The sequence below is a fragment of the Podarcis liolepis genome, assembly GCF_965112155.1.
Source record: "Podarcis liolepis genome assembly, chromosome: 2".
Lineage (NCBI taxonomy): Eukaryota > Metazoa > Chordata > Lepidosauria > Squamata > Lacertidae > Podarcis > Podarcis liolepis.
Window position 1 is genome coordinate 5478462 of NC_139555.1, and position 21463 is coordinate 5499924.

Genomic DNA, 21463 nt, shown 5'->3' on the forward strand with positions numbered 1-21463 from the left:
TGAGGGCTGTGAAAGGCTTGCATTTGCCTCTTGGGTCTGAGGTTTCCCCCAACCCTCTGCTGTCCTAGGCTCTGCCTCAAAGAACTAAACAATGCGGCAAAGAGCTGTTAAGCCTCTTTGAAGGTTTTTGCAAGAAGTATTGTGTTTGTGAGTCAACACTGAACACACCTAACCCAGTTCACAGCAGGCCCTACCCACGTTGCCTTTAAGAGTGCATAAACCATACAAAACATTAATTTCTGCTCACTGATTACCCACTGAGCACCACTGTTCTTTACCCATCATATTCCATTAAAAAAAAGACAGACCAGCCATGTTTTATAAACAGCAAACGCTTGTTGTTTCAAACCGCTTACAAGTTGTCAGGGAAATAAGTGCTCTCTACAAAAGAATAGTAACAAAGCTCTTGCCATGGCCGACTGACCGGCAATTGCAGGGACAGAACCCGGATATCCCTGGCCCCTGGAGCCGCCTCAGTTCCTCCGGCCAGCCCAGGGCGTAGGACACACACTCAACAACTCCTGATGGTAGCATGCAGTATTTACAGGCTGATTTCTGATAGGTGTGTACGTGGTTTTTAAAGGCAGGGAGCTGCCATCCACTGCCCAGTGAAGTGCTGGAGGAGCCTGGAGCAAGGGGCGGCGGGAGAACCGAAGGCAGGTCAGCTGGGCCTTTGGGGTAGGAAGGGGGCTTGTGCATGAGATAGGAAGCAGGAAATGGTGGGGTGGGGTTGGCTCTAGCCCTATGCCTCCCTCCTCAAAACAGAATCTGTGAGTGATGGAGGTGGGCATCACTGCCAAGCAGCAACGCTGGCTGGTACCCGCCCACCCCTCCCAGACAGACTATGGAAGATCAAGGCCTCATGCAATTATAGCAGAGAACTCCAGGGAGGGTGAAGAAGAAGAATAAAAAATTATCACATTGTGGCTTTACAACTGATTGTTATCCCACCAGCTCCTCGACAGAGGAGGGGTGGCTGTGCACTGAAAGGAGACGAAGAGTCTCTGTGAGGGGAAGAGGGGGACCAATGCAAGCAGACTGTGGCTCTAAGGAGATGTGTTGCTCGTTCGATACAGGCTTCTCTTCTGTGCCAGGGAAAAAGTTGAATATTATATCCCCTGGTCTCTGGAGGCTGCAACTTTTTCAACAGCAGAAGGGTGGAAAGGAGTGCTTCATCTTTTCTCCATTGCCTGTTCCCTACTCAAAATTGTACTCTCCTCCCACCGAAAAACATGCTTCCTCCACCTGCCCCCTCCACCCGTCTCCCGTGGATCTGGAACCCCCATCACTGGAAAAGCAGCTGGGAGAGCATTTTTAGTGCAGCCAATTTGCAAATGATTGCGCAACCTGCTGCTCCCCTATCCAAAATCATACCGTCCCAAATCTGCTTTAAATATATATATCTGAAGTGCAGTAGGATTGCAACTTGCACACATTTAACTTGGACGATCGCAGCTTTATGCACTTGGCAGCTGGCCAGCTGATATCGTACAAATTAAACGCACAAAAGGCAGAAAATGCTTTTAAGCTCTCAGACTTTCTCATTGGGTTCTGAGAAGGTCTTGTGAGATCCTGGACAGCCCCACAAGATCTCGCACCGTCTCCTGAAGGTAAAATTGCTTGCGTGATGGCGTTTCCAGGGGGTTGTTTTGATGAGACACAATTTCGGCTTTATGTGCTACCCCCTGGAAATTAACCCGTGTGCAAGACATGATTCTACTATATCAGGACTTTATTACACATGTTTGTGTAAAATGTGCAGTTTACCTCTCATGTTCCTAGGAATTAGGAGGGCTTCCACTTCACAGAAGCCAAACTGGGAGAGAAGAAGAAGAAGAAGAAGAAGAAGAGTTTGGATTTGATATCCCACCTTTCACTCCCTTTAAGGAGTCTCAAAGCGGCTAACATTCTCCTTTCCCTTTCTCCCCCACAACAAACACTCTGTGAGGTGAGTGGGGCTGAGAGACTTCAGAGAAGTGTGACTGGCCCAAGGTCACCCAGCAGCTGCATGTGGAGGAGTGGAGACGCGAACCCGGTTCCCCAGATTACGAGACTACCGCTCTTAACCACTACACCACACTGGCTCTGTGGAAGAAGGAGGAAGGAATTTGGGGCAGTTCTTACGGTTACTTTGGAGCACGACTTTGCTCATAGCGGCATCAAATCTCATGGTGCTCAGAGGAGCAATGTCAGGCAAAAGGCCACATAGGCCTCTCCTATTGGCCTTAGCCACACCTGTGAGTGACGATGCTGAAAAAACAAGCACCCCCACTTATCAGGAGAACATCTCCAGGTGGAAAAGCCGCTGTGGGGTGGCCTCTATGACTGCATGTGGATGCTGTCTGGCATTTCACAACCCATCATTCACCTCTTGGATTATGCCACATTTTCCCACTGCCAAGAATGGAAGAGGAGGGAAAGATGGAAGAACTGTTTCTAGACTGCTACTTTAAGCTACAGGTAAGAGAATCACATTGTTGAACACATATATCTCCCTGCATACAGAAACAAAACGTGAAGAAGCATCATAATCTAGCCTTCTCCACACTAATTTTCTATATGAGGGAAATTCCTTTCCAGTATGTTTAACTATGCAATTCTTCTACCCCTGCAACTTGAAGTGGTTCAGCCCAGGGGACAGTTAGACCCCCCCCAACTGCTGCATATGGCTGTGTGTGATGCATCAAAGCACCTGCACAAACAGTAGCCAATGCCACAAAGCTCAGGTGTCATGACTTCACCCGCTGCAACTGCAAATCTGAAAATCTACTCACAGACTACACCCATTCCCACAGCAGACATCCGTGTTCCTCAGCAACCCCAATCATATTACATCTGAACTGGCCTACAGCAAAGCATGAGAATGACCCCCAAGCCCTTTCAGCAAAAGCCCACAATCTTGTCTTTCTGCTTGTAATCCATCTACTCCGTCTTACCAGGAAAACTGATCCTGGTGTTGCTCCCTGCTAAGCCTCCTTTGTCCTAGCACTAGCCCTGCTCACCTGGAGTCAGAAAAAGAGAATTGCAGCCCTTTCTCCACCCCCTTTTGTGTGCACACACACACGCAGTCACCTCTCTCCTGGAGATGCCCGAAGCCCAAATCCCTCCCCCCAAAAACAATGGACCTGGGATGAGAAGCTACCAATGGAATTTACCCTGCAAGGATGTTATTGTGGCCCTCATTAACCCAAAGCAAAGGTGAGCGAGAGACTCCACCCGTCCTGGGTATAGGAATCAGGCAGCTGTGGCTGTGTCTGGGGTTCCACGGATAGCACCTGTATACCAGGGCAGGACCTGTATACTGTGGGGCTGAGCTGGGAGGGGAGGAAGAGAGGAAGGCTTAATACCAGGCAATTGTCGTGACTCGGGAGGAGAAAGAGGCCTTATCCCGTTTCCCTGGCTGCCCGGCCTAGGGAGGGTCGGGAGGTGCCCGGCCAGGAGGCCTCAGTAGCTGTCCTTAGCCCAGGGCCGGTTGCGCTGCCAGTTCCTCTCGTTGTGGTTGTGCTCTGTCTCGCGCTCCAGGAGGCGGTCCTGGGAGTCGTGGCCGTTGGTGCTGTGGAGGCCGCTGTTGTGGTTGCGGTGAGGTTGGTACAGGTCAGTGTAGGCATCCGAGTACTCTTCCTCCAGGTGCCGGGAGCTGCGCTGGGAGGCCGCCGTCCAAGTCTTGCGGGAGGCATCGCTCGCCTCGTCCGACTGCATCAGGCTGTCGTGCTCCACCGGGGAGCGTTCGTTGCCGCGCTCGCCCAGCGAGGCCTGGTTCTGGAGTGGGGAACCGTAAAGCGGGTCACAAAAAGCACCCAAGGACACAGCGCCATCTGGGGGAGCATAGCGCATCTGGGCAGGGCCCATGAGACAGTTACAGTCACTCACACTTAAATCCCATTGAAACAATTCAAACTAAAAATGGCAACCTTGAGCCAACGCAGTGACGTAGCGTGGGGGGTGCAGGGGGGCCCGGCCGCACCGGGCACAACATCTGGGGGTTAGGGTTAGGGGGCGCAAATCACGGGTTAGGGGACGCAAATTACTTGCCTTGCCCCGGGTGCTGACAACCCATGCTACGCCACTGAGCCAACGTACCAGGAAGCAACTCCCACTGGGTAAGGTAGTCATGCATGGAACTGTGTTGCATCTCGCACAGCTAGTTCCAGTGGCACTTAAGGGTGACTTATTTTATTTGGCCTGCCATAAGGTTGAGGCTTCTGCACTAACCCGCCCCCTCCCAGCAATTTTCCCCATCAGAATCAACAGTCAGAGATTATGGGACTTGCAGCCCCAACACCTGGAGGACCACAGCTCCCTGCCCCAATTGTTAGGTTATTTGTACCTGCAGGCCTGGAATGGCAGTCGAAGGTGTGGTGAGGTTTTGGCCGCCGGCAGCATGCGCAGGGTGGTGAGTTGCCCGCCAGTATACTTCCAGGTAGTCTGCCAGGTGTTCACAAGCATCCTCCAGCTGGTTCTCGTCCAGGATCACATCAAAGAGTTCCTTGGGGGAAAGGGATGAGGCGCAAGGGTGAGAAGAGGGAGGGAAAGGGATCAGTTCCTCAGAGACCCAGGCACAGAGGGCAGGGCAGGGCAGAATATGAGGCTTGTAGTGTTGCGTGGAGAACGTAAGCAAGTACTGGGCAGCCTGGCATGGTGTATAGCAGAGGCACAGAAGTGCCACCATCAGCTCCAACCTTTAAATGTTTTCCCCCAAATTTGAGGATGGGGGACTGCAAACTTAAGGGTTTGTTAAATGAGGCAGGAGCACTTCTTAATTTCTAGATGAAAAAGCTCTGCAAAGGAATCTCTGCCACTTGTCCTGGAAAGATGTTCCTGAATTCTAAACACATAAGGCCAGATTCAGGTTGCTCAGGGGCATGGGAAAGGCGCTCTGCACATGCTCAAAGGCATGTTTTACCATATGAGATGACTTCACATCAGTTTCTTAAAAGAAAGGGTGTGGCCATCGATGGTGAAACACTTGTCTGGGGTTCCTTCTGCCATTAAGAGCAGAACCAGGAGGTGCCGCGTGGAGGAAGTCAAGTTACAGGAGGCACAGAAGGAAAGTGAAGAGCCAGACAGAGCCCAGGGCAAGGCAGAGGCATGTCACACAGAGAGAGACAGACAGACAGACAGACAGACTCACCGGAGGACACTGCACAAGCTTGTCAGCTGCCATCATCTGCACGTTGAGATGCTTCACTTGTGACTTCCCTCTGGACTTGATAAGCCTCTGCAGCACCTTCCAGAAAAAAATAAAATTAGAAGAGGACACAGCTACAGAGCTGGAAGCCTCCCAGCAGGCCACCTAAAGTGGACAGGAGGGGTGCATTGGCTGAGATGACTGAGCTGTGAAGCAGAATTTACTGTGAAACTATCACATGGTCTCTCTCAGCCTCCTCCCTCCAGCTCTGCAGCTCCTAAAACTTATGAAGCCACCAACTGGCAGAGCCATGGGGCCAGAAGAGGCAGCAGGGAAGGCCAAGCTTTCAGACAGGGAGATGCGTGGAATTGAACCAGGAACCTTCTGCTATGACACTTCCTGTAATCCTAAATGGTTTATGGGAGTACCATTAATCCCACACACTCTCATGGGAAGACTGCATGCTACATGGGTCACCTGACACTGACATTTTCAATGGGAAAGTTCCCGCTGTTGCCACGGCCACCCAACAACTGAACCTCATATGGAAAAAAAAGCAAACACCAGGAAAGCCAAGCACACATTTCCCATGTACTATTGCTGCCGTCCCCTACAGCACGAAGCTCGACCTGGGCAACCATCTTGGTTAAAGAGAAGACCTTCTGTGTATAGTAAAGGTAAAAGGGTTGTGCGCCGGTGTGGAAAGTGAGCCAACCTTGTGTTTTTCTTTGGCCCAGCAGCTGGAATTAGAGTGGCAAGGTCTTCTCCCAGAGACCTCCCCTGTATCTTCAAATATCCCTGTATCTTCAAATACTTTATCTCCTCACCTGCCACCAGGAGTGGACTTTGGTAATATGGCGTCCTGTGTGAGGAGAAAATGTGGTGCCCCCACCTCAAGTTTCTTATTTTCACAATAATTCCTTTTGGTACTTTGAGTAGGTACCAGTATAAATATAGGTATATTAATGATGATGATGATTATAATTTTTGCACCCCTCAGTTCAGCGCCCTGTGTGGGGGAACCAGCCACACAGCCTTAAATCGAGTGCTGCTGCCACTTCACTGCCCGGTTCCCCCACTGGCACCTGTTGGGCAGCACAGCTGGATTCCTTCTCAACAACATGCAGAGTCAGAGTTGGGTTTCAAGGTAACTGGGTGCAGCGGTGGTGAATCTCTGGGTTGCAATCTGGCTGTCCTAGCAGAAACCAAACCCTGAGCTGAAATGCTAACTTTGCAAATTGGGGATTTCAGGGAAGGGGGTATATATAACTCTTTTGGTAGGGTTTTAAAACAGGACTGTGGGACTTGCTGCCCTCCAAACATTGCTGGACTTCAGCTCCCATCAGCTCCAGCCAGCATGCCCAATAGTCAGGGATGGGGGGAGCTTAATATTTGACATCTGGGGGGCCCTAAGCTCCTATCCCTGTTCTGAACATGGTCCTGCCCATTCAAGAAAACGTGGGGTGGGCATAAATTAAACTAAGCAGAAACCAGCTTACCTAGTGAGCTGGGGAACAGCCTAGAGAGGGGAGGAATCCACCTCCCACTGCAAAACTAGGGGATAGCAGAAAACACAGCTGGGAGAGCTGAAAGGGGCTTCAGAAAAACTGAGAATGATTCAGAGGAATCCCATTTGTCTCTGAGGAGCCTTTTCCTCGCCTGCTTACCTTTGGGGAAGAGACCTTGACGTAGACGATGATTGGGGCCAGCGAAGTTTTGGCCAGTTGTGCTGGGTGGTTGATGGTGTCCGCATCCAACACAACCAGCTGCAGCGACTTGGCCAGTTCAAAAATTCGCTCGATCTCGCTCTGGACTTCAGCTGCGAAGGAAGCAGAAGGACAGTTGGCTGGATGCCCCTTTGAATAGGCGGGAAAGAAGGCTGTGTCTGCCTCCTTCCTCAGGCATCTCTCTGGCATCCACACACACTTGCCTCCCTGGAGTCTCACCTCCACAGCTCCTCACCACCTTTGAAACTACAGTTTTTACTCTAGGCTGGAAGAACTACTTATGGTGAGCTTCCTCCTTGTTTCTAAAAGGATTTATAATTGCCTGTTCAGGTCTCTAGACCCTAAGTGTCTGGGATGTAGCATTGGTGAAAGTTTCAGTTAGGATAGCAGGATAGGTTCAGAGGACACAGCTCTGTCCTCTCATCATTTGGGCATTGTCACAGCAGTATCTCCTGCCTCAGCCAGCTTCCTCACTCTGCCCAATGGCAGGGCCCTTCTCTGGGTGCAGCGCAGGGACAGGAGTTTGTGGCCCTCCAGATGATGGGAGTCAATCACATGTAATCCTATCTGGGAGTAAGTCCCATTAAACTCAGCAGGACAGAGTTTCTGAGTAGACAAGTATAGGACTGCCCTGTAAGGGACAGGGAGCTACACTCCAGAACTTCCTTATTTCAAATCCTCCAATCTGCCAAGGACTAATCAGGTGACATTGGGAAGGTTTCCTACTTTCTCCCAGCCTTTATCTGCACTTTGATTGACCTATCCTACAGGGGTTTTGCAAGGATTACAAGGTAACACATCTGAAGTGTTTAAGCACTATATAAATGCATGGTTCATTCATTATTATATTGTCCCACTATTACTTCTAGTCAAGCAAATTGTGCAGGTTTTTTTATGCAATACAATGCCCTGCAAAACCTGTTTTCCAGAAGTGAAAATGAAATAAATAACTATCCCACTTAGAAACCAGTTTCTAAAAAAATAATTGTCCCTTTTCAGACTTGGTAGGTCTTTGAGATTATTATTACCCTTCCCTGTAAGCTTGGGAAATGAGCAGGAACCCATTCTGAAAATGCTGTGAGAGGTATATAAATAACAACAGTGTGTTGCCTCCTGCAGGAAGCGGTGAAATGCAAGACACCAGGTACATTCAAGGAGAATGAGGAGGCTGCTTCAGGTGAACTGACAGGATCCAGTTTTATAGTACAATGTCAACGTAAGGAGGAAAAAACCACCTTTAATTCTGCTAATGTTACTCATTTTTACAGGGTGACACTGAGATGCAGCCACATGACGCTTTCGCACTGCGTCTGCATTCTGCGCATTCCCACATGTGCAACTATAACTGCACAGATATCGTGCAAGAAAACAGCATTAGGGCACTTCACTCAATTGTGCCGTCTATTACTTTTCACCCCACATGAAACTGTATGTTTACAAGAACAGATAATCTAGCTCAGTACCGTCTGCATTGACTGACAGTGGCTCTCCAGGGTTTCAGACAAGCAGATACCGTATTTTTCGCTCTATAGGACGCACTTTTCCCCCTCCAAAAATGAAGGGGAAATGTGTGTGCGTCCTATGGAGCGATTGCAGGCTCCTTGGCTTCAGCGATAGCAACGTGAAGCCTCCGAAGCGCAGAGGAAGAGCTCCCCATGCTCCGGAGGCTTAGCGTTGCTTTCGCTGAAGCCGCCTGAAGCCCCCGGAGCGCAGGGAACTCCCACTGTGCTCCGGGGGCTTCAGGCAGCTATCCGCAAGCCTTCAAAGCACAGCAGGAGTTCCCGCCGTGCTTCGAAGGCTTGCAGGTAGCCGCCTGAAGCCTGGAGAGCGAGAGGGGTCGGTGCACACCTATCCCTCTTGCTCTCCAGGCTTCGCTTCGCTGGAGAGGCGCTGCACAGTTTTCCCTCTTTGCGCAGTGCCCCTTCAGCGAAGCAGGACAAGAAATGGAAGGGGCTCTGTTTCTCCTGCCGCTTCACTGAAGGGGCGCTGAACAGAGAGGGGGAGAATTTTCCCCCCCTGTTCTCCCCCTCCTATGGTCCGGTGCTTCCTATGGTCCGGTGCGTCCTATATAGCAAAAAATACGGTAATTCTTAGCCCCACCTGGAGGTGCCAGGGGTTGATGCCTGGAGCATCAACTCCCGTTGGCCTTGTGGGACCTGCTGGGACTCACCGATACTGGACCGGGTAGTGGATCGCTCAATGATGGCCCTCTTGCCTGGGTTGTTCAGCACTGAGCGCTTGGCCAGTGACAAGTCAGCTGTGACCCGTGTGATGGAGATTCTGAAAGACAGGATGACAGGCGACAAGACCATTACCCAACACTCACTAGCGGCACAGGAACCAGGCAACAGGTGGGGGGTCGAAATTGCTCTTCATTTCAGAATAGTGCCTTACCTGCCATCGAATCTGTGCTTGAGAAAGTCAAAGAGAGCTTTCTGCATCATGTCTGTCACCTGAAAAGAAAGGACAGAGGGCAAGAGGGCAGCGGTGCTGGTCAAATGACTACCACAGCCAGGAATTTTTTTGTGACATGGGAGCTATTTTGTGCTGGTACCCGCAGCACTTTTAGGAATATATGAGTACTGGCAGCTCGTCTTCCCCCCGCCCCTACCAAAAATGTACTGGCTATAGCCATATTTCAGAATGTGGGTTTGTTCCTTCCACATTCCCATACCTCATATCCTTTCAGGGATGGTCCCACCAGCACCACGGGCCTCATGGAGGGCACGACATCGTAAGGTGGGATGTGCTCTGTCTGTAAAAAGGAGGGTGTGTCACAAAACAGCTTTCTCCTTCCTCTGCAGCCCAGAAAGTAGGAGAAAGGAGAGCAGTAATGACAAAGTGGGGGCTCTCTCCATTTCAACCGGAAACGCATATACACAATCCCAATGGATGATGAGGTATCAGATACCACCCCTATATCCCTTTTGCTTTGCTACGATATCATATCAGTATCAACAAGCTACGAACTCCTTGCAACAGGAAATGGCCTCACCTGCTCAGCCCCAGCCCCTCTTCTCTGCCCTACACTGCCACCTCCTACTGCGCCCACAGCAGCCACCCAAACCGCTACATGTGGGCATTTTTCTGGGTGGCAGGGAGTAAAACACTGAAAGGGGAGAGCAAGCTAGTTTCTCACCAAAAAATGGGAAGAATAGAACCTGTACTCCCCCCTTTTAAATGAAAGCTGGGAATCAAGGAATTATGGCTAAAGTAGGGACAGCAATTGTCCCCTCCTTCCTGTGGACACCCGGGCCACCAGCCTTCTCCTCCTCTCACATTTTTATGCTAAGCATGGGGAGGAAGCCCCATCAAAACAGGTTAAAAAGCCTGCTGCCTTTGCATCCTGGTCTACATGGGGCAAAATGCCCCCCCAGCACACACTGAGGTGGCCCTGTAAGGGGGGAAGACTCCCATCACTGCAGGCTGCTCCAGCCAAAGGCAGCTCCACCTCAAATGCCATTCTAGCATGAAATCCACTCTGTTCAAAGTTAAGTTGCACACATACGTATGTGCAAAGCACATATGAAGCCCTCAAAGAATTCTGGGCACTGTAGTTTGTTGAGGATTGCTGGGAATTGTAACTCAGAGGTAAACTACAGTACCCAGAATTCTCTGAGGGAGGAAATGTGTTTCGATTGTGGTTTAGAGGCATACTGGAAATGCAGCCTTGGACAGGATGGCCTCACAGTTCACCCCGTCCTCCGCTTGTAGGACTGGCTAGCAGGGAAAAGACACAGCAGAGAAGAGGGTCATCCCAGCATTGAGTCCTTACCTGCTTTTGCTTCTGTTTGGCTTGTTGGGGGGAAAAGAAAATACGGGGTTGTCAACAGTGAAGTATCAGCAAATGAACAAGACTACACAGAGGACAAGGGGCCCTGCAGTTTAAGAGCTTTAATCCCTTGGGAGTTAGAACTGGGGTGGGTGGTTGACTGCCTTCCTGTTTCCCCTTCTCCCCTGGCCTCACTCTCACAAAGCATCTCTGGCCTCACTGTTGTGGCACCCCCTGCAGCACGGCACCCAGTGTGGCACCGGTTGTGCAACCCTGAAACAACCTCTGATTTGCCAAATCATGTGACAGCCTCAAGGTCTGGGGGGGGGGGGAGCTGGAAGAAGAGGCGAGGGGGGCAAGTAGTCCTCCTCCCAATCCCCCAACCCCAGCCTGCGCTTATCTTCCCAAGGGCTGCCACCACCACTGCTACTTCTCGTGAGTAGGCAGAAGGAGCTTGTCCGCTCCGCTCTCTGGCCCATAGGAGCACCAGGGCAGTGGCGGAGGGGAGATGAGCGGCTCGAAAGGGCTGGCTCCGGAGAGGGGCTGCTTAAAATGGCGCCCAGCCAGCTCAGCCCAGCCCCCTTCCTCCTCTAGGCAGGGCGGGGAGAAGCCAGGAGGAGGGAGGGAGGAGGCGCTGCCGCGGTGTGTGTGAGGGAGAGGGGGCGGGATGGAATGGCGCAGGGGGGGAATGGTGCAGCCCGAACAAACAGAATCCCCATGCCGATCCACGGACAGTCCGTGGGCCGGATCCTGAAGGCAATTGGGCCTGATCTGGCCCCCGGGCCTTAGTTTGCCGACCCCTGGCCTGGGCTGACAAATGCAAGGCCTGGGTGGGTTCAGGCAGAGAGAGGCAACTCTTCCCTTTTGGCACTGCCTGTCTAACTACCCCTCCAGCAAGATCTTTTTGGTCTCTCTCTGTTTCTCAAGGGGGAGAAAGAGCTGGCATAGGGGAAATGCCTCTTCTACTACAATATCTTCAAAGAGTGTCTTTGAGCATATGCAAGGAGCCTTCCTCTTGCCACACGTGAAATTCTCAAGACAATAAAAAATCTTTTTGGCTCCAGCAGGTGGTGCAATTTGACATAGTCAAATTTATTTAGTCAGTTTATTTAGTAAGAAATTTTTCACCTGGCAAGTACCTTTACTTTTTGGTGCCTGCTAAAAACATTCATGTTTAGGCAAGTCTACCCAAATATGTAGAATGCTGATATGTGTTTTAATCTGCTTTTAGCTTATTGTTGATTTTCATTATTTTCTGAATGTTTCAAATAGCTGTTTCGAACTGTTTATATCGATAATTTTATTGTTTTGTTCTTTTTGTAAATTTCTTTGAGGGTTTTTTCCCCTTACAAACAAGTAGTATATCAAATTTAAGAAATAAATAAACCAAACCAGAATTGTTTCGAACAAGAGTGTGGGTGGGTGTTTTTGCTTTGCTTTTCTGTCTGCAAAACCATGCTAAGATTTCACCAGTCGTTTTCAAGCGTATCATTGCGGCCATAAGGGCTAGGATCTTGCTTCTGTGGTTTAATAAAAGCTAAGGTTCTCAGGCAGTTGCATTCAGCTCTCCCACAGAAGCACAGCAGACACCCAACCCTGTTTAAGGTTTTACCTAGTGATGGGGGAGGCGATCGCCTGTTGCTGATGGCGGGATTACCAGACTGCCTAATTGAGGAAGAAAAGAGAAAGTCAGAGAGAGAAATGTGGAGCTCAAGCTTGTGTGGATCTGCTTGTTCCGAATAGGAAAGCAAAGTCTGGAAGATTCAGCAGCTGCCTAAAGAAAGCACGCCCTCCCACAGTCCAGTTTTCTCAATGGAACAAGGGCCAGTGCTGTATACTGAATGTGGCTCACAGGACCTACCATATTTTTCGCTCTATAAGACGCACCAGACCACAAGACACACCTAGTTTTTGGAGGAGGAAAACAAGAAAAAAAATATTCTGAATCTCAGAAGCCAGAACAGCAAGAGGGATTGCTGTGCTGTGAAAGCAGCAATCCCTCTTGCTGTTCTGACTTCTGGGATAGCTGCGCAGCCTGCATTCGCTCCATAAGACGCACACACATTTCCCCTTACTTTTTAGGAGGGAAAAAGTGAGTCTTATAGAGCAAAAAATACGGTAAGTTAGCATCTCATGCAGCTCTTCATTGATGCTGAATTTAGAATTAGCATCAGTGTCCCTGAACATGTACAGTGGTGCCCCGCAAGACGAATGCCTCGCAAGACGGAAAACTCGCTAGACGAAAGAGTTTTCCGTTTTGGAGATGCTTCGCAAAACGAATTTCCTATGGGCTTGCTTCGCAAGACAACAATGTCTTGCGAGTTCCTGCTGGTTGTTTTTCCTCCCCCCCCCTTTTCTAAGCCGCTAAGCCGCTTATCAGCTGATCCGATCAGCAGATAAGCCACTAAAAGCCGTTAATAGCACTAATAGCACTAATCCGCTAATGGGCTTGCTTCGCAAGACAAAAAAACAGCTAGACGAAGAGAATCACAGAACGGATTCTTTTCGTCTTGCGAGGCACCACTGTATATTAAAAACCATGCACAGTATCACACAGCGGTTTGAGTTTAACTACCAAAGAACTTAGATGGGGGGGGGAGATACACAGTACTACTGCCAGTTTTGCAACCTGCCTCCCACCACAGAAAAGCATCATACCCCTTTCTCTTGCTGGTGGGGCTGACTGAGCCAGAGTTATGTGCCATCCCACCCACTGAAGGCCCTCTTACCTGGCTTTCTGCTCCTGCTTCAGCCGAATGGCCTCCAGCCGCTGTGGGCTGGGGATGAAAGCGATGTCTCCCCCCTCCTTCACTAGCCGCCCGATCCACCAGTCATTGCTGTACTTCTACAGAGACATCATGGTAGAGGGTCATGAATTAGACTTAAGGCTTCACAGATCTGTAGGGCTATAGACCCTTTAAAGACACCTTCCTACCATATACAGTGGTACCTCGGGTTAAGAACTTAATTCGTTCTGGAGGTCTGTTCTTAACCTGAAACTGTTCTTAACCTGAAGCACCACTTTAGCTAATGGGGCCCCCTGCTGCCACCGGGCTGCCAGAGCACAATTTCTGTTCTCATCCTGAAGCAAAGTTCTTAACCCGAGGTAATATTTCTGGGTTAGCGGAGTCTGTAACCTGAAGTGTGTGTAACCAGAAGCATCTGTAACCCGAGGTACCACTGTATAGAAAAAGAGGAAGGGAATGAGAAGTATCTCTCACTTATTAAACTACTCATGTAAACAACTGACGTTAGAACTTATATATTTTTTACTATTTTTGAATCCTCAAGATAAGTAACAATATGTTAATTTTAAAAAACCAAAAACCAAGCCAACATCTATAAATCTTGCAGTAGCTAAAGATCTGACCCTTCAGTACCAGAAGGCTATGACCAGATTTCAAGTCACATATCAGATAGAAGGACCACTGGCTGTAGCAATCAGAGAATCGGCAGGATTTAATAGATGAGATGCTAGCACTGCAGAGGAAGTGAGGAGCAGATGGGGCTCATTCACCTGGAAAGGCATCCCATCTAGGAGAAGGAAAACTGAAATTAAACCTTCGCTGCCTTGGGGGATATCTCTGGAAGAAGAAGAATGGTACCCTATGCAAATCTAGAGTGAAGTTCCTAAAACGGTTGGGTGGTGCCTTGTGAGCCGCCTCCTGCCAAGCTGGTGCCGAATGTCTTGCTTTGCTTTGTGTTTGGACGACATGGGGGGGGGGGTCCTTGTCATCTGTGCAGCCCAGGACCACCATACACCACCATATGCACCAGGGAGGTCACTTCGGTGCTATTAACTTTGCCCCCCAGAGGCTCAATCCATTGTCTCCCACGTCAGATAGATACCAACAAAAACAGCACTAATCCAATCTAAATTTGGCCCATCTGGTCCAGTATCCTGTCTTCCACAGTGGCCATGTCAACTCTGATTTTGGCGCTAGTACACAATCATCAAGACTAGTAGCCATTATGCTCCATGAATTTGTCAAATTCCTTTTTAAAGCTGTCCTTTTTGACAGCCATCACTACATCTCTTGGCAGCAAATTCCACTGTTTAGCTATGCTCTGTGTGAACAGTACTGATTTTGTCTGCCCTGAATCTCCCCCGATTCAGCATCGTACCTCCAGGAAAAAGAGGTACTACAACTGCAAGCTGTTGCTGAAAACACTTCACCCTATCCCCATCTCCACCCAGGCCCCACCTCTTTGATGTGCAAGAAGTCTTTGGCTTCAAAGTTGATGGCAGAGTCGCGCACAGGACATTCCTCATCCAGCGTCCCACAGTAGCTGACATTGGTACGAACAGCAAATGCGACCGGCTTGTTCTGAGGAGGAAAAGAAATCAGAGAGGGAGCCTGTCAGCACCAGGTCAGATGGGACCTCGTCACTTCCCTCTCAAGAACAAATGTGCAGTCACTCTCGGGATTATGCCCAGTTCCAAAGGGTAGCGAGGGCAGTTGATGGGGCAAGGGCCACGGACCATGGAGCCCTCCACTGAGGAAGCTAGACAAGGAAAAGTTCCCCTTAATGAGGTTTGTTAGTTCTCTAGAAAATTTTCTAGACTGAACAAGGTTTGACTTGGCTGTTGGAGTCATCTGAGGAAAGGACTTCAGGATGCTCACTCAGTTTGTACATTTCCACACACCTGCTCCCGCTCTCGCTGGTTAGAGAACCCACTGATGGTCTCTCTTCTTGTAGGTGTTTAAAACACTTTATATGCAATCCTTGCAACAGCCCTATAAAGTAGATTCACACACTGCAGGTAAGGGGAACTTAAGGAGAGGGGGTTGTCTCGTGAGTGTGGGGTGTGAAACATAGAGCAGTCAAATACAGCATTCCTAGCGTGGACATAAAAAGGGGGATGTCTGGACCAGCCAGTCGGAACTTCCTGTTTCCTCCTGGGCTGGGACAGACTTCCTCTACATGTGACCAGAGGTGGGCGTGACCTCACCTGTGCAGGTAACAAAATAGCACAGGGGATGCAGCCATCTCTCTCTCTGACGCCATTCCTCAAAGAAGCAACATCTCCTTAGCCTGTGATGCCCTCTTGGCTTCCAGACAAGAGAGGACAAAGGAACTATCTCCTTATGGGATAGATTCCACGTGTATATATCTTGTAACTTAAGTCTGCCTTCTGGGATCCATCTGTGAACAGAACGTGTGAGTAAACTCTTTTATATTTTTATACAAGACTGGTCGTATCTATTCTTTTTAAGAGGGAATAAAGGGGAATTACCAGGAAACTTATTTTAGAGGCTTATACAAGCCAGGCAAACCTATCCGCTGTGAAAGTTTAAAAGGGGAATATTACTCTGCTAAATTGTAGAACTTGTTAACACAAGTTGGGAAGGATATACTCAAACAATATATCCTCTCCTGCCTCCCTGAACATTCCCACAGTGAGTTCCTGGCTGCAGCAAGACTTGAACCGAGGGCAACCTATACTGCCATGATATCATACATGTATCACAACTAATGTAATATGGATTATATAGAAAAGTGATTTATGAGGCCAAATCCAGTATTACATTTAACAGTCTTCAGACTCCCATGCTTCCTTCGCGCAAGTGATGAAAACAGCTGTGGGAAGCAAATTTGAGCAAGAGAATGGCAGGAGTAGGAAGGCCAAAGCAACCCCTCCCTCCCCCACTCCTCAGATCAAACCCACAGCCTCACACAGTGCTTTTTATTTATTAAAAAAATACACAACAACCACGATCAGGAAACTATTGTCTGAATCTGCTTTGTAATATCTAGCTTGGCCCTTAGTGTAGTCATGAGCTGCAGCAACAGAACACTCAGGGCAGCCCAGATGTGCTCCCTCCCATACTGGATTGTAGCCCGTTTCTCTTTTATTTACTAATAAATGCCACCCCATTGGCTTGTGTGTGTTGTGTGTGATGCCTTTGGAACACACGGGTGAGGATTACATCAATTGTAATCTACAGAAAGGAGAAGAAACCGCAGTCATGGAAACCAGTGAGCAGAAGGCCAGAAATTGCTCACTCCCCTGCTCTCTGTGGTCTTCAGAAGCCAAAATGAAGGGCAGATGTGGGGCCACCAAGAAGTCGTTGAAGAGCAGCCCACCCCCGTTATCATGGGTCTTTTTGAGGTCACTGTTTGGGGGAGGGCTGAGGCGCCGTTATCCTGAAGGCAGATTGGAAATGCACTAGTCCTTTCCAGAATGTTCATGAGAAAGCAGTATGATGTTTACATAAAACTTAGAGATTATTTTCTGCTCCTTACAGTCCACCCCTCCTGGCCCAGGGCAGGGCTGGGGAATCTGTGGCTCCTCAGATGTTGTCTTGGACTCCCACTCCCATCAGTCCCAGCCAGCATGGCCAGTGGTTGGAGACGATGGGACTTGTGGTACCAAAATATATGGGAGGCCCCAGGTTGCCTCCCTCCCTGCATTCAGAGCTGCTGGGGACCAAGGGAAGCTGTTTCATGGACAAAGAGGTCCTCACCCAACATCTGCTTAGCTGAAACCAAGGCTGGCGTACCCTCCCCTGCCAGTACCTTGGCTTTCTCGAGTTGCTGCTGAGCCTGGTTCTCCACTTCGCGCTTCACCCCCTCGCGCTCCTCCTCGAGCGACACGTCGGAGTCCAGCGATGGGCGGCTGGTGTACGAATCAGCGGAGCCCTGAGGAGAAGGTTCAAAGCTCGAGTGAGGTGAGGGATTTGGCCATACTGGAAGTCAGGATGCAGCCTGATTTGAGGAGGCCTGCCAGAGCTTCTCTCCCAGATGGGACTTTTCTTTCTGTAATGGTCGCTGAAAGGAGAGGTACCTCAGCCGCACAGCTTCACAATGAATTCTGAAACCTGTGCATTTGGACTCCACACACTTTTAGGCTGAGAGCCTTGCAAGTTGCCAAGCTCGGCAGGGGGGGATCTGATGTGTGCCTGGATGGGAGACCAGATGGGAAACCACATGCATATGTCCTCCAGTTCCATGATGGAAGAAAGAGAGGATAAAAAACATACCGGTATAAACCTCTCGCCCCACCCCTGTGATGTTTGAGGTTTCCCTGGCAGGGTCAATACAGTGAGCCAGCCATATCAGAAACTACAGTGCTAAACTATAGCGCCTTAAGGCACTATTCTGTTCAAGGTGTAACAGCCTATAGTCCAGCCTTCGCCAACATGATGCCCAGCAGATGTTTTGGACTAGGGCACCATCAGCCCCAGCCAGCGCAGCCGTGACCCCATCAGCTCCAGGATCAAACAGTGGGGCTGATGGGAGTCATAGTCCAAAAGATCTGGAAAGTAGCAGGTTGGGGGAAGGCTGGTACAATTGGTAGATGCTTTACAACGCCAATGGTGGAGATGTTAAATCAGAATTCTTAAAGCTTGTTCCTCAGCTAACATTTCCTCAGAAGTATATAAGGCTGCAGCCTTAATATTCAAATTAGATACCCTCCAACGGCTCTCCGGAAAAAGAGGACACGCTTGTATAATTACAGCACACTTGTCTTTGAACTAAAAATCACTGCCAGAAGGCTACCCGCTTCCCCACACCCCAATACACACACACACTATTATACACTGCTGAAGGCTCTTAGCTGTATGCTATATTTATTTCCTGTGCAATCACCTGCTTTGTGCTGGTTTTGGATGAAAGCTTATTAGTAAAGCCAAAAAATCTCCTTGTTTAAAGCAGCAACCTAAACAATATTTTATAGCATTTATTTTCTCAAGATATATAGTCAGACTTGTGGAACGGCTGCAACTCAGATGCATTCAAGGAAATGTTCACAGCATGGCTGAGGTGCAAAGGAAGCTTGCGCACTGTGCAAGAACCCGAACATGGCTTGTGGGGAATTTCCTTAGATCCCCAAATCTCCCCAAAGGCAAAATGCATGCAGCCAAGGTACCAGGGACAAGTAAATAGGGAAAGCTGGAGCATATAAGGGGAAGTGGTAGAGCATCTGCTTTGTGGGTTCAATCCCATCATCTCCGAGTAGGGATGGCAGATAACCCTGGTGACATCTTAAAGAGCCCCTGCCAGTCAGGGCAGACAGTACTGAGTTGGTGGAATAGAGGTCTTTCTCAGTGTAAGACTGTTTCCTATGTCCCAAAGTCAGAGCAAGTTCTGTTCTAGTATAGAATAGCTCAGTGGTCAGGGTGGCAGCTGTGTTGTTTACTTTGTACCAGGACTGCTCCTATACTTTCACCAGAACTGCTGTGATAGCTCAGTCAGTAGAGCATGAGACTCTTAATCTCATGATCGTGGGTTCGAGCCCCATGTTGAGCCAAAGATTCCTTCATTGCAGAGGGTTGGACCAGATGACCCTCAGAGGTCCCATCCAACTCAATAGGGTGAAGCTTTTCCCACCGTGCACCTTGATCCCAGGAAACCACCAAGTCTACATGTTTGGGTATCCGACTGTCCTTAAAGGTACAGGAGCAGGGCCCACCACAAAAAGATGGCAAAAGTCCCTCATTCCTCAGGCCCTTCTCTCCTCCGTCACATATTCGCTAAGTCAGCTTTTGCCAACCTAGCGCCCTCCAGACAGGTGAAGCCTGCTCCCCCCCCCCCAATCTGCAATACGAGGACAATAATACTGGCATCCCCTACAGGGCTGTTATTGTAAGAATTTCTCAGAGAAGCCCTTAGAAACCAGACACATGCTACATAAATGCTAAATTACATCATTGGTGCTGTTGGTATTTATTGGTTTGCCTAAAATCTTATTCCTATGGCAGCCAAGTTCTCCTTTCCCATTTCTCCACGGCACTTCATACCATATATTTTATCTTCCTTCCTTCAAATCCCTCCTCAAATCCTACTAGGAAACCCAGATGAGTCCCCATTTATAGCTTCAATCACATCAGTTGCCTTTGCCCACATCCCTTCCTTGCTCCCACTTCTCTCTGCCTTGTCTTATCTTCTCCTTGGCTGGTTTTCACGCGCAAATTCCTTGAGGGAAGGGGCCTGCCTATATCAGCTTAAATAAAAAATTCCTTCCAGTAGCACCTTAAAGACCAACTAAGTTAGTTCTTGGTATGAGCTTTCGTGTGCATGCACACTTCAGATACCAGTGGCTGTATCTGAAGTGTGCATGCACACGAAAGCTCATACCAAGAACTAACTTAGTTGGTCTTTAAGGTGCTACTGGAAGGAATTTTTTATTTTCACTATGGCAGACCAACACGGCTACCTATCTACTACTATATCAGCTTAACAAATTCTGTGCATACAATACTGAACAAGAAAAGGCTGCCGGAGTTGCTGCTGCCCCACCATCCCGCCAAACAGCTTACAATCTAAGCAAGGTGGGAATTCAGAGAAGGAAAACAGAGGGGGTTCAGGTAAAGAAGGGATGAGGATGTGACCTGGGCAGCCACTGACAACCTGACTGCTTTGTCCTTAAAGGTGGAGATGGGGTTTCTCAGTCTGTCTAACAAGTGACACACCAACAGCAATGTCACTAGGGAAGCATCTGGGAATGCCATCCTATTAGAAGTCAAAAACAGCCGCCACCATTATTAATGCCCAGTATACCTGAAGGAGCGTCTCCACCCCCCCCCCCATCTTTCTGCCTGGACACCGAGGTTCAGCACTGAGGGCTTTCTGGCAGTCCCCTCACTGCAAGAAGCAAAGCTACAGGGAACCAGGCAGAGGGCCTTCTCGGTAGTGGCACCCGCCCTGTGGAACGCCCTCCCACCAGATGACAAAGAGAAAAACAACTACCTGACATTTAGAAGACATCTGAAGTCAGCCCTGTTTAGGGAAGTTTTTAATGTGTGACATTTTAATGTATTTTTAATCTTTGTTGGAAGCCGCCCAGAGTGGCTGGGGAAACCCAGCCAGATGGGCGGGGTACAAATAATAAATTATTATTAATACTGCGTATTTGAAATGTCCCAACACTTTGTGTACATTATGCCAGCAATCCTCCACAACAGCCCTGTAAGGTGGGCTATAAGTGGAGCATCAGCTCTGGGAATAAAAAGATGGATCAGTTGGCAACTCTGAAAGATCCCAAGAAGGTCTCATCAGCACAGTTCAAAGGGCTACATTGGTGTAGGAAATCTGTGGCCGTCCAATTGCTGTTAGACTCAAGGTTTCCCATCACTTGACTAGACCAAACCTCTCTCAAGTCCCCACTGCCCTCTGCTACATTAAATGTGGTATGTGAGAGAGAGAGGTACTTCTATAACAGTTGCACCGGAGAAGGGGGAGTTGTGACACAAGCAGGGAAGCTTCTAATAAGTGAAGCTCCATTTCCCAAAATTCTCCTTTCTGCCCAGCAATGTAAGAGATACAGGAATTCCCCCTCCCTTAAAAAAATGGGAATCTGAAAGCCCTGGCTGCCTCCCCCATTAACTTTAAAGGAAAAGAGGTAGTTCATCAGTGGGGTTTGCACTTTTAATCCCGCTTCCGCTTCAGTTTTCACAGATTAATAGTAGGCATGTCTACTCAGAAGCAAACCCTGTTGAATTCAATGGGACTTACTCCCAGGAAAGTGAAACTAGGGGGGCAAACTAAGCTGCAAGGAAAACATAGCAGCAGCCTATGCCTGGTTTTGGCGCCAATTGCTTTCAGAATGATACTTTACACCAGCGGTAGGCAACCTAAGGTACGTAGGCCGGATCTGGCCCAATCACCTTCTCAATCTGGCCTAAGGACGGTCTGGGAATCAGCATGTTTTTACATGAGTAGAATGTGTGCTTTTATTTAAAATGCATCGCTGGGTTATTTGTGGGGCATAAGAATTCGTTCTTTTTTCTTCTTCCAAAATATAGTCTGGCCCCCCACAAGGTCTGAGGGACAGTGGACCGGCCCACAGCTGAAAAAGGTTGCTGACCCCTGCCTTACACACATAAAATG

General features: G+C 49.0%; 1 protein-coding gene across 3 annotated transcripts in view; it reads right to left on the reverse strand.

The window, feature by feature from the left end:
• Nucleotides 1-316: 316 nt before the first annotated feature.
• CACNB3 (calcium voltage-gated channel auxiliary subunit beta 3) overlaps nt 317-21463 on the reverse strand; it is a 41369-nt gene continuing 20222 nt past the window's right edge. For all 3 annotated transcript variants that reach the window (XM_083484840.1, XM_083484838.1, XM_083484839.1), the window contains exons 2-13: nt 17150-17272; nt 14833-14955; nt 13357-13472; nt 12240-12292; nt 10631-10650; nt 9530-9610; nt 9250-9308; nt 9026-9135; nt 6796-6947; nt 5132-5227; nt 4328-4486; nt 317-3759 (exon numbers count right to left, since the gene is read on the reverse strand). In XM_083484840.1, coding sequence (XP_083340966.1) covers nt 3445-3759; nt 4328-4486; nt 5132-5227; nt 6796-6947; nt 9026-9135; nt 9250-9308; nt 9530-9610; nt 10631-10650; nt 12240-12292; nt 13357-13472; nt 14833-14955; nt 17150-17272 — 1407 coding nt within the window. In that variant the 3' untranslated portion in view covers nt 317-3444. The remainder of the gene's footprint in view (nt 3760-4327; nt 4487-5131; nt 5228-6795; nt 6948-9025; nt 9136-9249; nt 9309-9529; nt 9611-10630; nt 10651-12239; nt 12293-13356; nt 13473-14832; nt 14956-17149; nt 17273-21463) is intronic.